General features: G+C 48.7%; 1 protein-coding gene across 1 annotated transcript in view; it reads right to left on the bottom strand.

The window, feature by feature from the left end:
- ARHGAP23 (Rho GTPase activating protein 23) overlaps window positions 1-18,285 on the bottom strand; it is a 95,154-nt gene that overhangs the window by 1,195 nt on the left and 75,674 nt on the right. Inside the window, exons 18-24 of the mRNA XM_006889470.1 lie at window positions 12,835-12,908; window positions 12,475-12,564; window positions 11,760-11,885; window positions 7,941-7,982; window positions 7,416-7,512; window positions 5,225-5,256; window positions 4-461 (exon numbers count right to left, since the gene is read on the bottom strand). Coding sequence (XP_006889532.1) covers window positions 4-461; window positions 5,225-5,256; window positions 7,416-7,512; window positions 7,941-7,982; window positions 11,760-11,885; window positions 12,475-12,564; window positions 12,835-12,908 — 919 coding nt within the window. The remainder of the gene's footprint in view (window positions 1-3; window positions 462-5,224; window positions 5,257-7,415; window positions 7,513-7,940; window positions 7,983-11,759; window positions 11,886-12,474; window positions 12,565-12,834; window positions 12,909-18,285) is intronic.

Here is an 18,285-nt window from a genome sequence, read left to right as displayed (position 1 = left end):
GGCCGGCGCGCCAGGCGACCCGCAGGGCCCGCGCCCGCCTCCGTGTCCGTCTCCACGTGGCTCAGCTCGCTGCGCTCGTCGTCCGCCTCGTCACCCGCACCCGCCCGCCGCCCGCCGGGGCCCGAGCACACGCTGCGGTCCATGGTGGACAGGGTGGAGTAGCCCGAGACGATGGAGCGCGTGTCCGCCGCAGGCCGCTCCTCCGGCGCCGCCGGGAGACTGAGGCGCCCGGGGGCTTCGGGGACAGCGGCACCCGGCAGCTGCTCCTCCGGTCGGTCCTGGGCCCCCGGCGCCGGCGTCCCCGTCCCGGACTTGTGTGCCTCGTGCTCCGAGTCGTCGTCGGTGCTGCTGCCCAGTCCCCGCGCCTCCCGCCGCTTCTTCCGTTTGCGGTTGACGGCTGAGATGAAGGAGATCGCCAGCATCTCCCTGGTGTACGGCTCCTTCTTGGGGGCCCACGAGCCCTGTGGGGGAGGCAGGTCAGTATTCAGGAGGTGCTCACACTTGAACCACTGACCCCCGCCCCCGCTGGAGTGTCTCATTCTTTTCTAGGGTGACCCCCTCAGTGTCGCTGCCCAACATCGCCTCTGGCCCAGCTCTGAACCTCAGCTCTGCTCACCCGTGGCTGCATTCCGTTCCATATCCGTGTACAGACGCCAGGGGAACCCCGTTAAACAAGCTCCGGTAATAAGTCTCTCCACACTGAATAACACTTGACAGTTTGAACCCATTTCCCATCTTCGAATTCCTCTTTCCCTGTCAGGATCCTACCCTCCAGGGAGGTCCGCTCACTTCTCACCGGAAACCTGCCTCTCCACCTACTTGACACAGAGCCTGCCAGCCTTCACTTCCTCTCTGCACCTCACCAGCACTTCAGTCACCCCACCAATCCCAAACCCAGGCCACTCCCGCCCTGGCTTCTGTTGCCAAAAGTCACAGAAGAATCCCAAGTTGTGATTTCCCGCTCTAAGCTGGGTAACTTCCTGCCCTTGTCCTTACTGGAACCAGCTCCGGGTTAAGCTCTGAAACCTCTTCAGTCTGCCCTTAACAGTTCTCCCTGCGGGGACCACTGCCCACCAGTCCCCCTCATGCTGGTTTGCATCCTCCCTGCTGGTCTGCCCTCTGCCTTTTTTTCCCCCTCTGCCTTTTAGCAAAGGAAGAATCTAACATGCCAAGCAACATTTTATTCGTCCCACCACCTACTTCTGAAGAAGCTTCACCCAAATCTCTACAGAGCCCCTGAACTCTTCTTGCACCTGTGACTCCCCCTGAATTCCTGCAGGCACTGAACTCTGCCTACTTACCCCTGCCCCATCTGTGTCTACCCTCAACATGATCATCTGACTCCTCCACCACCACCCCTTCACACAGCCATGATCTCTGGCTGCTCCTGAAACGACTCCCAAAGCCTCTGTTCAGTCTCTCATTCTGCCTTTCCTGGCTCTTTCCATCCTAACAGGGCTCCCTACCTCCCTCCTTACCTCACCCATTCCCTCTTCCTCCTCAGCAGTCTTTCTGTGATCTTTCTGGTGCTTAGAGACCTACAGTTTGACCATCCATGTCAGCTGGTTTCACCCAGCCTAGCCCATTGGCTCCAGTCCAATAGCTGGGTAGGGCACACCAGGACCATGGTCACCACCATCCGCCTCATCATCATCATCATGGGGTGTCAGAAGGGCAGGCTCGAGGGCAGAAAACTAGCTGGCGATGGGACAGGGGTAAGTGACAGAAGTCCTTCTGGCCTCATGTCCTCAGCTGTCAGATAAGGACATCATGGCCTCTCCTCAGAGGGCATTTGTGAAGATGGCTAATTCTGAGCACAGTAACAGCCACAGAGCAAATGCCCAGTAAATGGTACCACTGACAGTACTGTTGGATATTTTTTTTTATGGAACACTTCACGAATTTGCGTGTCATCCTTGCACAGGGGCCATGCTAATCTTCTCTGTATCGTTCCAATTTTTTTTTTAGTATATGTGCTGCCAAAGCGAACACTGTTGGATATTTTTAATTTGAGAATCAGTAATGGGAAAAAAAATTACCAGGCATGGTAATTGGTAATGACTGGACTGATAATCTGCACCAAGCAAGTTGTCAGCCTTCAGTTCCTCCAGAGAAGGGGATCCTTAATGGAGGTCCTGAGATAGGCACTGGGACCCAAGGGCTGCCAGCACCCTGAGGTTGCTACAGGGCTTCTGAGGGAGGGTGTCTTTCTAGAACAAGAGTTCAGAGCTTTCCCCAGATTCCTGAAGGGCCCAAGGCTCCAGGGTCTGCAATATTGTGGGGTTTTGACCAATGCACAAGTTTTAATGTGGTCAGAAAGTTGTCCCTCATGTAGAGGTGACAGCTAAAGTAGGATGGGACAAGGCCCTGTAGAGGCTTATCTATGGAAAATAATGCCCATGGCAGTTAGGTTTAAGTTACTGAATGTATGTAACTTCACTCAAGTGCTCACAGTTGGTGATGGAAACTGACAGTGGCTACAAAGTGCTCAATGTGGCACTCAGACAAGCCACGCCCACCATCCCCTGCATAGCCTGGGAAGCCCTTCCTCAGGTGGGTTAAGGAAATGTTTAAAAACAAGTGGTGAAATAAAAAATAAAGTTAGGGAGGTCGAGTTAGGAGCAGGGCTTCTCCCTGGGCTAATGGTCATCCTTGGTTACTACAGGCAACACAGAGTTGAATAGGGGTGAAGGGTAACAGAGAAGACAGAAGAAGTTGGAGCTAAGTTGCTAAGGAGCCCTCTGAGCAGAACACTGATGCACACCACCTCCATGGAGGAGAGTGAGAGCAAGCCAAGAGAAGTCTGCGGGGTGTGCCCTGGTCAAACGCCCACCGACAGCCAAAACCATCTTTGCAGGAGGCGGGACTGGAGTGTGGGGCTGACACCACATTGCTCTCCTATACACTGCCTGAGAGAGCTGGGGAGACAAGGGATTGTTAAATCTAGAACAATGGTTTTCAGCTGCTATTTTAGCCTGAGAGCAAGCTGTTCAACTAGAATCCTCCCTAGAAACCCAGCTTCCTGAAACAGAACAAAGCCATGCCCGGCTTACACTGAGGAGGGTGAGGCTAGAGGCCGCCCCCTCGGCACTCCCCTACACCTGCTGGTGGTGATGACCCCCAGGGAGCTCTAAGAGCACAGTTTGACAACCGCTGACCTAGATTTTTAAAGTTAGACAAGATCCAGAGACTGGGAGTGATAGATTCAGCCCTGCCCTTGAGGAGCTCATAGCCTGGGGAAGGACCAGGCCTGGATTTCCAAGCAGCGATTCACCTACACGAGGATGCCACATGTTCTCAGATGCCCAGTGCCTCCTCCCCTGGCTCTGACCCTGGCACCTGAGTGGTCAGACCCTCTGGTACCCTGCTTTCCCGAGGCCTCACCATGCTAGCTGTCACTATCCATTCATAAGCTGGTGCCCTAATCTTGGGCTTCTCTTTCTCAGGGCTTTGGCTGGCTTGTTTTGATGCAGTTCCTGGGCTGGAAAGCTCAAGAACGTGGAACTTGAAAGCAGAGGGTCAGAACTCAAGACTGTGGAGCATTTACCAAGAAATGCCATCTCTCCCTGAAAACACATTCAAATTTTTCATTACTTAAACTCTCTGAGCCTTGGTATTCTTCTCTAAAATAGGAGGATACAGAACTCTAGGGGTCTTTGTCATGATAAGGTGGGTTAGGGGTTTTTTTACAAGTAAGATAAATTGTCAGCATCTAGTACATGCCCAGAAAATATAAACTGACTTCCCTTTTGTCTCGCACTAGTGATTTTGATCACTACTTATCTCACACTAAATATCACACTAGTGAAATCTTATCAGCAATGATGTCAGTTTGAAGCCTGATTCGGGCCATGGTCTGAGAGCTGGACAATGAATAAAGAGGACAGATGAACTGATCCCTGTGAGCTGTGGAGCTGGAGAAGAGTACTGAATGTCCCATGGACTGCCAAAGGAACGAGCAGATATGTCTTGGAAAAGGTGCAGCCAGAGTGCTCTTTGGAGACAAGGATGGCAAAACTTTGTCTCTCATACTTTGGACATGTTGCTAGTAGAGGCTAGTCCTTGGAAAGGGCGAGGCTTGGAAAGGTGGAGTGTCAGAGAAAGAATGGAAGACCCCCACTGAGATAGATGGCTTGACATGGTGACTGCAGCAATGAAGAGGCTGAGTGTATCAGACGATGAGGACGGAGTAAGGTTCAGATCTGCTCTTTGTGGAGTCACACTCGACTCGACAGCACTTAACAACAAACATTGATCTTGAAGGCTCTCTGGTGGCTTAATCTGTGCCATGTCAGTGCTATAACCAAAGGTCACTTCATTCTTGGCAGTTTAAATTCTCCAGTGGCTCCATGAGTGAAAGATGGCAGACAACTTCTGTTAAAATGTTTAGCCTGGAAACCCAGCGGAGGGGCACTGTGAGTCAGAATGGACTCACTGGCAGGGGTCTGCATTTGAATGATTTAGAGTTACCTACTGGTCCACACACAATGGAGTAAGTCCCTGAGTCAGCTTAAAGGCTTTCTAAAGCATGTTCTATGTTCAAGTCCTGTAACTAACAGCAGGACTTCTTAAGGTACTCTCAGGCTAATTATGGGAGTCAGGCGGGCCTAGACTGGCAAGCTGAACATGCTAGGGCCTTCAAAGGAATCAATTTTATCCCCAGAGGCTTCAGGGAGAGTTGGCCTGTGAGCTCTGGGAGGCCAGTAGTGGGGTCTGTTGAGGACAGAAGGTAAGTGAGGATGTCTTTTAGACAGGAGGGCCTGTCAGGGCTCTGTGAAGGAGCCAAATCCACCTAGAACCACACAGGGCTGCTGAAAAAACAGCTGGTTTCCCTCAGGCCTGGACCACACCCAGAGGCCTGGGCCAAGTTCTAGACTCCAAGAAGCTCAATCTTACTTTTGCCATTCATTTCAGACTTCCTTTTTCAGCTTACTTCCCTCTCAGTACACTCAGAAAAGAGGAGCCAGCAGCAGGGAACACCCCAACCCTCTACCACCAACTCTGCTGGCGGCTGTGCTCACTCTTTCCTCTTCCTATTACACCTTGGGAAGCTCCCCCCGAAGCACAGGCATTCCAACCTCCTCAGATCCCAGCCCCTCCTCCAGCTTCTCTCTCATCAACTTCCCTCAGGGTCCAACCACAATTCTCCCAATCCCTTTGACTGGAAAGCAAAGTAATCTGACTCATATGAGGAGAAAACCTTCTGAATGACCTTGACGCTTACCTTGGACTTGGCTGAACTACAGGTGGTAGAATCTATTGGCCAGAGAGAGAAAGAAAAAGAAAAGTTAGATCAGGGCAAGAGAGGACAAGTCTTATGAACACAATTCCTCTCCAAAAACCTGCTTCAGAAACTAGGGAGGTACCAATCCTGACTTTTCCCAGGCCTCGAGTGTGGGCCTCTGATGACATTTACTACGAGGTAGGGATGCCAAAAATGATCTCAACCACTAGTGCCTTTTGAGGCAGGAAGTGACATCATGTTGCTAGCCATTGACACTCATTTGCCCGGGGTAAGGGGAGCTTTTCTTGGGAGTTGTTTCCTTTTACCCTCCCCTGCCACTCTTGTCCCTGTGATTCTGAAGCTCTGGAGAGAAAAATGCCAAACATTAAACGCAGTCCACGGAAACCACAACAGTGAAACACAGCAAATTACAGATGCTCTGAGAAATGGAGACCACACAGGGCATAGGGAGGAAAGTGCCCCACATCCCCCCTGAACACCGCCCCAGGACACGAGCGGGGAAGAGGGACCACTTGGACATCGAATGAACAGGCAGAGATGAAGTGATGGGACTCAGGAAGTGATGAGAGGCTTGAAAGGCCCCATGCCTTATTGGGAGTGTCCCCTGAGTATAACCAGAGTTGGGAGGACGAGTAAAACCAGGCCTGCTCCCTTAACACCACTGGTGTAAAGATGGAGCCAGGAACAAGGACGCAGGCTGAATGGACTTTCCCAGGCCCAGTGGGGGTAGCGGGCAGGGTGCGGTTAATCCACACTCTCTGGCAAGCAAGTTAGATGCCTCTTCCCCAGGCCACCACCCAGTCCATGGTGAGAAGAGCGAGACGGGCTGACCACACAGCAACACACGAGGGCAGGGGAGTGGCAGCAGGTGATTAGAAGAGGCAGGGGGCTCCTTCCTGTCTGCATCCCACCCCTATATTTTCTGGTCCCTTCTCTGAGCTTGCTTCTTGCCACTAGAGGTGCTGTTGGCATCCCTGTCAGAGACAAAAGTAGTAGATGGAGTGGCCATGGAGGTGAGGCTAACTCGTGGCCTGTCAGCATATACGGCTATGCTCTACACACTTGGAATGTTAATTTTTCAGACTGCCAGTCCTTCTTATGTGACTTTTTTTCCTAAGTGTTCTTGAACTGCCAACCTTTTGGAAGGCCTTAACCATCTGGACCATTGAGTGACTCTGTCAGAAATGCGATGAGCTTGAGCCCAGAAGGCACTGGCCATTATCTCTGGGCTCATAAGCCATTTCTCTTCTGCCACGCAAGGGCCAGAGGCCCTGGAAACAGATTTAATGGCTGTGTGACCAGGGGCCCCACTTTCATAAGTAAGAAGAGTCAGGCCCTGGAGTAGGAGCTATAGATACAGAGAAGATTCTGAAAGTTGCATCACTGGTATCAGGAAAGGCGGGGTCCTGCTATCAGCTAAACTTTCCCTGGGACCAAGTTCCACAAAGGAATGATGTAAGGAGGGTGGCAGAGTGTGGGACTATGGAGGGCACCCCTCTGTGCCCACCCTTGCTGGTAAGGGAAAGGATCTAGCTCTATCCAGCAGCTCCTTCTCCTGAGAAGGGCCTTAGGGGCTAGAGTTCTAAGCACGCATGGTGGCTGATATGTCAGGGGAAGGTCCAGGACCTGACAACCTGCCCCCCTCACGCCTGCCCTGCCTTCTTATAATCACCCACCACTGTTAGTGCCCGAGGTCGCGACACCGCACTGTACCCTTTAAATCTCCAACAGGTCCGCTGGAGGAGGGGGAGGAGAGAAGGGGCAGTAGGGGGGAGAGGAGAAGGTCAAGGGGGGAGAGGGAGCACAAGGAGAAGAGGAAGGAAGAGGGGTGGAGGGGTGCAGGAGAAAAGGAAGAAAAATTAAAAAGAGAACATGCCCAGAAGGCCACAGCCCATGAGAAATTAAAAGGCTCAGGAAGAAAACCAGTGAAGGAGGGCAGACAAAGCAGTGAGGCGGCTCCCACCCAGCCCTGGGTGGGGTGGCTCAGCGGCTAAGGCAAGCGGGGGCTTCCTCGGGGGAGAGGGCCCTGGCAGGCCCCAAGCTCAGCAGCAGGGTGGGCAGGGCCCCTGGAGCAAGAGCAGGGAAAGTGGTCATGTGGCCAGGCATCTGGGACCCTCAGGAATGCAGACCCCCTACTGTACATATCCCACACCCTAGCCCCAGAACTCACCGGAACCTGGGTCAGCTGGGGCCACCGTCCTGCCTATGTTGGGCAGGAGGTATTCGATATTGGGCACTGACTGGGGCTCCTTGTCATCCACCGGGGTCTGCAAACAAAGAGCAAGCATGCCCTCCGATGGCTGCATGACGACCCCTCAAAACAAGGTGCTCTGAGGGTGGCTCATTCCTCTTCCACCAGACTGGGGTGCCAGGGCAGGGGCACTTCCCTTATGAGGCAGTTGCCACTCTGTTCCCACTCTGTCTGCTTTATGCCTTCCCTACACCTGATGGGACCCCTGATGGTGCTTCCTAAGATTTTGATCTTCTACAAAAGACCAAAGTGTGGGCCATCGTTTCTGAACTAGGCTCCTCAGGGTTAGGCCTAGGTCTCCCCATCTGACTGAGGTCTCATCAGACTGAAGAAGGGTCACTGCTTTACACTAGAAAAGTCCTCAGGCTTGCTACCCCTGTCCCTACCTGGGGAAATGGCCTACCTGGGACCAGAACCCTCCACACCAGCCCCTGTATCACTTACTCTCTCTCCCTTGTCTTCCTCGTCGCTGAAGAACCAGTCTGACTGCAGAGGAGACAAAAGGAAGTAAAAGAAATCAGCATGGAAAGGAGCTGAGGGAGGCACAGGCCCTCAACCTGCTCTTGAAGACCCACTCAGATGCCACGTGGACCAGGGAGGGAGGAGGCACTAAGATGCAAGGGGCCTTCTTACAAAGCCCAGACTTACCAAACCTGCTGAGACTTGGGGAACCCTGAAACTACAGCCCTGAGGTAGTCCATGAATCCTGAACCTAAACTCCTCCTGGAGGTCACCTTTTAGCTAAATAATGGGTCAGCTCATAAATATAAAGAATGTTACCAGTGAGTAGACCTTGGATGAGATGGATTGACACAGTTACTGGGGTAATGGGGGTCGGTGTGTTGGAGACGGTGAAACTGCTTCAGGATAGGGCAGGGTTCAGAGCTGCTGTGCACAGGGCTGCTATGAACTGTAGTTGACTCGATGGCACATAAGCAACAACAATGAACACCTATTAAAAAATTACCTATACTGAAAACTAAAACAACAAAATAGCATCTTAGCCCAGAAAAATGACAAACAGAAGACGACCACAAATGCTGGTGAGGGTGTCGAATATCTGGACCCCTCACGCACTGCTGGCAGGACTGTACGATGGTACAACCACTACAGAAAGCAGTACAGAGCGTCCGTAAAACGTCAGAAATAAAAATACCACAGGATCTGGCAATCCCTCTCTCTTCCTGCTGTTGTGTCAGTCTCTATGTATAGCTGACCTTCCACTAGATGTCCAAGTCTGTAAACTGCCTGGGAGGAGACTGCTCATCTTTCTGCCACAGTAACTGGTAGACTGGAACCATCAAAGACCTTTGGGTTAGCAGCATGGCTCCCTAGGCATGATGCCAGCGAGCTCCCTCACAACGTCCCTGCTGGTGTCTAGCCCACAGAACCAAGACCCGTTACACGACACAGTCACATCACTCTGTCAGAACCCTATTCACAACTGCAAACCAGCATCTATATGAGACCAAACCAAAACGCCAAAATCAAACCCACTGTCATCGAGTCGATTCTAATTCATAGCGGTCCTGCGGGACAGGAGAACTGCCATCCAGTGTTTCCAAGGCAGGAAACCTGGAAGGAAGTCGCTTCATCTCCCACAGAGTGGCCAGAGGGTCAGAATGTGGCCTTCCAGTTAGTCGCTCAGCTGCGTGCTTGACCACTGCATCACCAGGGCTCTCATATGAGACCAAATGGTAAACAATTACACTGAAGCACAGATGAGGGGCTTATGGAGACATGGAACCCACACTGCAAATGAGCATACTGACATACTGTAGAAAATGCAGCCAAAGGTGCTGAACAGTTTGTGAAGGAGTCAGATGGAACCTATTTGCTGTGTAAACGTCCATGGAGAATATAATAAATATTGTTGTTGTTATGTGCCATCGAGTTGCTTGCGACTCATAGCGACCCTATGTACAAGAGCCCTAAACCCTGCTCTATTCTGTGCCAACCTCACTGTCTCTGACACACCTACTCCCACTATCCAAATCACTGAATCGATCCATCTTATCGAGAGTCTTCCTCTCCTGCGCTGTCCCTCCATCCTCCCAAACATGACGTCCTTCTCCAAGGACTGGTCCCTCCTTGCAACATGTCCAAAGTATGTCAGACAAAGCTTCAGAATCCTTGCCTCCAAGGAACAGCCCGGCTTCACCCTTATTACTTAAAAAAAATTTAAAAAGGCAAACCCCATCCCCACTCCTCTGCAACAGAGCCTGGGCTGGCCTGGCCACAGAAGATCTTGGAACTCTACTCCCCAGACTGTGAGGGAAAAGGTTGTGTCCCAGCGTGGGAAGGAAATGCAGCCTATAGCGGGTGGTGTCCAAGGACAGGAGGGTGACAGTTTTAGAGAGCTGCTACATTTTGTCCTTCCCCGCCCACTACTGTCCAAGACAGGGGGGCCACAGTGCCCCCTAGTGCCAGCTGGGTCTATTGGCAGGAGACCCCAACAGAGCAAAGAACAGTCAATTGCTGAGAATTATCAAGAGGTTGTCTAGGAAGTAAAGAGACAAGGCTCCTTGGAGGCAAGGATTCTGAAGCTTCATCTGACATACTTTGGACATGCTACAAGAAGGGACTAGTCCTTGGAGAGGGACATCATGCTTGAGAGGGTGGGGGTGGAGGAACAGCATAGGAGAGGAAGACCCTCCATGAGATAGATTGATTCAGTGACTGGGGCAATGAGGGTAGGTGTGTCAGTGACAATAAGATTAGCACAGGATCAGAGCAGGGTTTAGGGCTGTTGTACACAGGGTCGCTATGAGTCACAGGTGACTCAACCATACATAACAACAAAGAAACAAGGGCTATCTTATAAATGTCAATCAGGATAGAAGACAAATACTTAAACACATTTTGCAATTTTGTGAAATTCTAAGTTTCTGAAAAAATAAAACGAAAGGCAGCCTGTTCCTACAAAAGCCCTGGTGCCATAGTCTGTAGTGAGTTGTCCTGCTAACCCAAAGGTGGCCAGCGGCTCTGCAGGAGAAAGATGGGCAATTTACAGCCTCAGAAATTCAATGGAGGGTCAGCAGTGAGTCATCTGCCTTGAGAGCAATGAGAGTTTTTGTTCACACAAAGGAGCAAGTATCGGATGTAATTAGAGCTCTCCATAGCAATATCCAGACCCAAAAAGTCAAGGAGGTAATATTTGGGCAAGTCACAGCTCCTCTTCGTACCCTAGTTTCCTCCTCTGTAAGGTGTGAGGACTGGTCTGGGTGCCATAAGGCCCCTTCCAAGTCCACTGCCTTTGGATTTGGCTCAAGAGGAGCAATGTCTCTAGCGCCCTCTGCCGGCCACTTAGGGCCCTCATTCCTAAATGGACAACAAGAATTCATAACACAGGACGCCTGTGCCTCTACAAAAGCCTTGAGGAGAGAAGTGATCAGCACTAGTGCAGGGGGAGGGGGCCCTCTTGCCTTCAGTCTGTGCTCTCTGTCCTGTCCCACCCTACTCATGCCACCCTCCAATCAAGGCATCACCGTCACCTCCCTGAAGCCTCAGGGATGCCTTTGGACCTCTGCCGCTGCTTCTGCACCATCCATCCATTTCTAATAGCTTGCCTCTCCGTGAAACCACGTCCTGAAAGCACACCTCCGTGCAGGCCTTCCTTTTCCCACTGACCCTCACACTGATCATGGAAGCTCAGAAGCTTCCTGATTCTCCTACTGGGGACTTGGTATCACAGAAGGACAAGGATTCTAAGGATCTGTTCCTGTTTCCCACCACTCAGCTATCCATTTGTCACACTGTGGCGGTGTGTGTCTTGCTTTGCTGCTGTCAGTTATCCCACAAATATCAGCAGGCTCGCCTATGGTATACAGCTTTCAGAAGAGCTTCCAGGCTTCAGCAGCTTAGGAAGAAGCTTGATGGTCCACTGAAAAGCCTGGCCAGTGAAAACCAGATAGCCGTGGAACCCCGTCTGATAGAGTGCCCCTCAAGAAGATAAGCTCCTCTAGGCGGCACCACAGTGAGCTCAAACACCGCCACCATGTGCCTCACGGATGGCCTGGGGCTGGGCAGTGTTTCCCTCTACTGCAAACAGGGGAAGCGAGAGGTAGACTGCGCTTGCCAGCACCTAAGAACAACAGTGACTGTCTTGCAGGCCACTTCTTCTGAAGGGCATTTGTTACCCAGGCAGCATTTTCTTACGTCTCCCCTGAACACAGTGAGACTGTGTGGAAGCCAGGCACTCAGAGGGGGTGGGACACAGGCTGGGTCCGTCCAGAGGACGCATGCACATAGCAGGCTGCTTACGTGCTGGATCAGCGTCTCGACAATCTTGTAACGATCGGGCATGTGGGTCACCATGTCTGTCATGTTGTCCTCGGACGTCCTCACCAGTGTTGGCCCAAAGACCAGGGCCAGGTTACGGGGCTCCATCTGGACAGAGAAGAGAATCAGGTCAAGGTCAACATCTCTTCAGGTTCTGACCTCCAGCACCTCCCGTGCTCTCTCAGCTGTGTCACTGACCAAACCCTGAGCTACCCTCATCTTGGGGGCCACGTGCCCCTGCGTGGGCACAGCAGTGCTGGGCAGGTAGAGCACAGGCTGTATTCCAGGCCCACTCACCGCAGGCCCAGTGGAACCTGCACACGCATAGTGGTCAGCACCTCCCCTTGCTGGCGGGGGGAGGCCCTGGAGTGGGGACACAGCAGTGGTCCTAAGGGTATTTGGGGACTATGATAAAAACTATAGCTCTCATCCCAAGCCCCTCACCAGAAAACCAGAAGATTTAAGGGGTTTGATTCAGAAAATGCATCAGGAGGGATGTGAGCTTAGATCAGAGGAAAGACTTCTATTAGATATAGGAAGGCTGTGATTCTCTGCCTCTAGAAGACGCAAAACCCAGGAGAGGGCTCCCAGTGAGAAGCAGTGCAGGCATGCAGGCGGGCAGAGTAAAGACAGAATGACTTTTAAGGAGGGCAAGCCAGAGGGGCTTCCCAAGGCTCCATGCCAGGGTCACACCCACCTTGTTTTTCTCTGAGTGGTCAGCAATGGTCTTCAGATGGCCCACGAGGAATTTGAGTGTTTCATAGTAGTGTCCTGGGAGATCCCGGATCTGGGTGGGAGAGGGAGGAGGGATGTGGGCTAGGCTGTGATGCTCCTCACATACCCCACAGGAACTCCCATTGCTGGACCTGGGGGAGCCTGGACTCTTCTCCCATTACCCATACAGATGGAGAAATCTTAGCTCAGACTCCAGAAAGGCCTCTTTAAGGTTACAGAGGGATCAGTGGCACTGGGCCCAGGGCTCTTGGGACAGTTAGGGACAGTTAATGCCCTCTCAGTCCACTGGTGCCTTTTCCTGTCAGCTTTTCTCTTGCCTTACCAACTTCCGCAGTGTCTTCATCCTCTCTCTCGAGTCTTCGATGCGATTGGCCTCGATGAAGTCGTTGTACTTGTCTAGAACACAGTGGAGACTCTTTAGAGAGGTGGAGCCGCTCCTTCTTACACTCTCAGGGACGGGGGGAGGGTGGCAGGTCCTGGCTGGCTGAGGGGATCCCCTGGGAGGCCAACGTCTGCTGTCCATGCGGTTCTGGTTTTTGGGGTTTCTTGGCCTTGTGTTTCTGTGACTTCCACCCATCAAAGCTGCACCCACATGCATACTTGACCTGGTTACACTCAGGTGTGTTTGGGAAGAAATAAGCCCTGAGTGGAATGTTGATACCAAAAAGGGGTCCCATCCTGCCTGGTCTCCAGGACATCAAGGTTCAGCAGGTCAGAAGAGGAAAGATGGGGGGGGCCTTTTCTGTCTCCAGATTCCATTCCAGGACCTCCCCAACTCCCTTCACAGGAAACTTTACAATGGAAAGTAATGCCAAGAACAGCTGAGGAAATTTTCCCTTATTGCAACAAAATACACGTAACATTAACATTGTCATTTTAATAATTTTTAAGTGTGCGCTTCAGTGGCGTTCATTACAGTCACAGTGCTTTGTCACCAACACCACTGTTTCCTAAACTCTTTCATTACCCTAAACAGAAACTCTGTACCCACAAAGCAGTAACTATCTATTTTCCCATCTCCCCAGCCCCTGGTAAACCCTATTCTAGGTATTTCATATGAGTAGGATCATACAGCACTCGTCCTTTTGTGTCTGGATTATTTTACTTGTTATGGAACCCTAACTGATCCTGCGCCATCCACACAACTACTACACACTCGAGCCCACTGCTGCAGGCACTGCGTCACTCTATCTCCTTGAGGAACTGACTCTCTTTCATTGACCTTTTATTTTTCCAAGCATGATTTCCTTCTCCAGGGACTGGTCCCTCTTGACAACACGCCCCACGTATGTCTTACCATCTCTGCTGCTAAGGAGAACTCTGATTGCATTTCTCTCAAGACCTTTGTTCAAGCGTCTATGATATTCAGTCTCTTTTTTGTACATTTCAGTCGTATTTATCAACATCACAACTCGAAGGAATCAACTCTTCAGCTTTCCTCATTCATTGTCACTTTCCACCGGCATAAGAAGCAATTAGAAACATCATGGCTTGGGTCAAGTTCCTTCTAGTCTTTAAATTGACATCCTTGCTCTTCAGCACTTTAAAGAGGTCCTCGGAAGGAGACTCCCCTGATGCAATACATTATTTGAGTTCTTGACTGCTGCTTCCCTGCATGTTGGTTGTGGATAAAAGCGGAATGAAATTCTTGACAACTTAATATATTTCCAAGGTTTGTTCATGCCGAAGTACATTATTAGAACTTCACTCCTGGGGAGCTCTCGTGGTCTAGTGGCAAGGAGCTGCAACTACAATCCCAGAGGCGAATGGTTCGAATCCACCAGATGCTCTGCCGGGTAAGGAGGGACAATCTCCTCCTGTACCAGTCAGATCTGATTTGACGGTACACGCACATAAAAATAATAAAATAATAATAAAAAAAGAACTTCACTCCTTTTTTGTATTCATCTAGGAACCCTGGTGGCATCATGGTTAAAAGACTCAGATTCTAGCTGAAAGATCAGTGGTTCAAAGCCACCAGAGACACTCTGAGAAAGAAAGGTGTGGCTGTTCGCTTCCATCAAGGTTTATAACATTGGAGTCCTAACAGGGAAGTTACTCTGTCCTGCAGGGTCACTTTGAGTCAGAACAGACTCTGTGACAGTGGTTTTTGTATACACACACATCTCTCACATCTTTGGTTTTCTTTATGCTGGTTTGTAGTCCTTTATATATTCTGGATATTAAATCTTTATCAGCGATATGATTTATGATTTCCAAACATTTTCTCCCATTCTTAGACTGTCTTTTCATTTCCTTAATAATGACCTCCTATGTACAAAAGTTAATTTTTTTTATTAAGTCCAATTTATCTTTTTGTAGTTGTTATTCATCCTTTTGGTGTTACAAGAATCCACTGCTAAACTTAAGGCCCAGAAGATTTTGCTACCGTTGCTGTTAGGGTGTCCAGTTGATTCTGACTCATGAGGCCCAACAGAACGAACCCCTGCCCGGCCCTGCACCACCCTGACAAGCGTTATTGCTACGTCTGGGCCCGCTGTTCCAGTCACTGTGTCAGTCTATCTCTTCGAAGGTATTTCTCTTTTTTTTTTCTAATCCTCTACTTTACTAAGCACGAGGACCTTCTAAAAACACGTCCCTCCTGACAACATGTTCAAAGTATATGAGTCAAAGTCTTGCCATCCTCACTTCTAACGAGCATTCTGGAAGCACTTTATCCAGGGGAGAATTGTTCATTCCATTCGACTGGCAGTCTCAGGTATATTCAATATTTTTCACCAGCAGCACAATTCAAATGCGTCAATTCTTCTTTGGTCTTCTTTATTCACTGTCCAGCTTTCATATGTATATGAGGGGATTCAAAGTACCACAGCTTGTGGCAGGCACACCTTAGTTTTCAAAGCGTCCTCTTGGCTTTTTAACACCTTAAAGAGGCCTTTTATAGATTTACTCCTATGTTTTCTTCTAAGAGTTTTATGGACTTAGCTTATATTTGTCACTGATTCAGCTTCATTCTTCTGCACTTGGAAATCCAGTTGCCCCAATACCATTTGTTGGAAAGCCTATTCTTGCTCTTACTTAATGTATCTGGTGCCCTGACCAAAATCAATTGGCTATTAGTATATGAGTTTATTTCTAAACTCTCTATTTCATTGGTTTATGTCTATCATTACACTAGTCAGACTATTTTGGTTATTTTGCAATTCTGTATAAGTTTGCGGGCTGAATTTTCCATTGTTGGGGAAAAAAATCTAGTGGAATTTTTATAAAGGTTGTGTTGAATTGGTAGACTGCTTTGGGTAATACAGACATCTTAAAAATATTAAGTCTATGCTCCCAAGCCCAAGGTGGGTGACTCAACTCTGCCGTCCTCAGGCCTGCCTTTAATTGTTTTTGGTGAAACATTCATCTAGATCGTGTAACCCTGGTATGTCCACTTGCTGTACAGAGATAACTCCTGGTTGCTGGGAAGCCGAACACTGTGACACTGATGAGTCAAATGCAAGAATGGTTACCCATGGTGGACAGTGTTTGGTGAAGCTCCCTGATTAAAACAAGCTTGGAAGCAGGAGTGGCATCCACTTCCACAATAACTTGCCTCTGGAAACCCTATGAACCTGACGAAAGGATGAAAGTTATACAGGAGGTGTCCAGGACTTTCATTCATAGGGTCACTATGAGCCACCTGCAACTTGTCGGCTCTTAACAACAACAACAAAATCAACAACAATACCATGTTTTTACTGTTGTTGTTGTGTATCACCAACTCATAGCTGACCCTCCAGCAGGTTTTCAGAGGCAGTGAGTTGCATGGGAGGAGACTGTACATCTGCCTCCTGTGGAGCAGCTGGTGGATTTGAACCGAGTGCCTAGGGCTGGCAGTACAACTCCTTACCACTAGGCTACAAGAACTCCCTTTCTAATACTATAAATACATATCTTTCCATTTATTTTAGTATTTTTTAAATTTCTTTCAGCAATGTTTTATAGTTTTTCATGTACAAGTATTATAAAGTCAACCTCCTTGGCTGACTCCCCCCCTTTTTTTTTAGCCAGTCAAATTAAGAAGTGGGGAGTTGTATGCCAACTTGCACTGAACTAATGTGAAGAGTTTCTGATAACCCACTCCCATCAAATCAGCCTGGATTTATTTTTAAATATATTATTCCTTTATATACTTTTGTAAATTAAATGCTTCTCTTAATTTGACTTTCAGATTGTTCCATTTACTGGTATAATCTAATTTTTGTGTACTGATCTTTTATTTTACAACGTTGCTGAATTTAATAATTAGCTCTAGTAGATTTCTTCTGGACCCTTCAGAGTTTTCTAATCTTATAGAATGATGTCTTCTGGAAAGAGAGATAGCTTTACTTCTTTTGTTTCTTTTTCTTGCCTAATTGCTCTGGTTAGGACATCAAAAACAATATTAACTAGCAGTAGTGAAAGTGGGCATGCTTGTTTTGTTCCTTATTTTAGAGCAATACTTTTCAGTCTTGCACCATTGAGTATAGTATTTGTTGTGGTGGTTTTAATTTGTGAAGTTTTTAAAAATGCCTTTTTAAAAAAAATTTTTTTAATGCCTTTTATCATGTTGAGGAAGTGCCCTTCTATTCCTAGTTTGTTGAGTGATTTTATCATGAAAGTTTGTTGGATTTTGCTAATTGCCTTTTCTAAATCAATTGAGATGGTCAACTGGCGTTTCCCCCCCCTTTTATTAATCTAGTGGTATGGTATGTAGCGCATTGTACTGCTAACCTGAAGACCATACCTCTCTGGTGAATCCATCGTGGCCTCAAAGAAAATGATAGGCAATTTCCACCCATGTGATTTACAGCCCAGAAACTCCCTAGAGGGTCAACTATGAGTCAGTTCAGACTCATCGCCATAAATTAAGAGGTGTTCTATTAACATAATATATTACATCAGTTTTCCTAGTTGAGCCAACCTTGTATTCCTGGAATAATTTCCACTTGATCACAGTGTATAATCCTTTTAAGATGCTGTGGGATTAAGTTTTCCAGTATGTTGCTGAGAATTTATGCATTTATATTTATAAGGAATATTGGTTTGTAGTTTTCTTTTCTTGTGGTATCATTATCGGCTCATTTAAAGAAAGGATGTGGAGCTCTGGTGGCCTAGTGGCAAGAAGCTGCACTGCAATTCCAGAAGTGCACAGTTCAAATCCACCAGATGCTCTGCTGGAGAAGGATGGTCTCCTCCCGTACCAGTTGGATCTGATTTAACGGTACACGCACAAAAAAATAATGAAAAAAAAGGAAGATAAGGGAGGATTGACCTAGTAGACAAAGAAATATTCTAAAAAGAGAGCATGACTCAAGAAGTATGGTAACACTAAGGAAATACACTCACCAAGTTGTGCCAAGAAATCTGGAGAACAACCACTTGGCCAACTGACTGGAAGAGATCTATATTTGTTCCCATTCCAAAGAAAGGTGACCCAACAGCGTGTGGAAACTACAGAACAATATCATTGATTTCACATGCAAGCAAGATTCTACTGAAGATTATCCAAAAACGACTGGAGCAGCGTATCAGCAGAGAATTACCAGAAGTCCAGGCTGGGTTTAGAAAGGGTCGTGGTACTAGGAATATTATAGCTGATGCTAGATGGATCTTAGCTGAAAGCAGAGAATACCAGAAGAATGTCTATCTATGTTTCATTGATTATGCAAAGGCGTTTGACTGTGTGGGTCATAACAAACTGTGGCTGACTCTGAGAAGAATGGGAATCCCAGAACATTTAATCGTGCTAATGCGAAACCTATACTTGGACCAGGAGGCAGTCGTC

This window comes from Elephantulus edwardii, unplaced genomic scaffold (genome assembly GCF_000299155.1).
Source record: "Elephantulus edwardii isolate Elephantulus edwardi_28Jun2011 unplaced genomic scaffold, EleEdw1.0 scaffold00077, whole genome shotgun sequence".
Lineage (NCBI taxonomy): Eukaryota > Metazoa > Chordata > Mammalia > Macroscelidea > Macroscelididae > Elephantulus > Elephantulus edwardii.
Note: the sequence above shows the minus strand (reverse complement) of the source record. Positions and strands in the feature narration are given on the sequence as shown.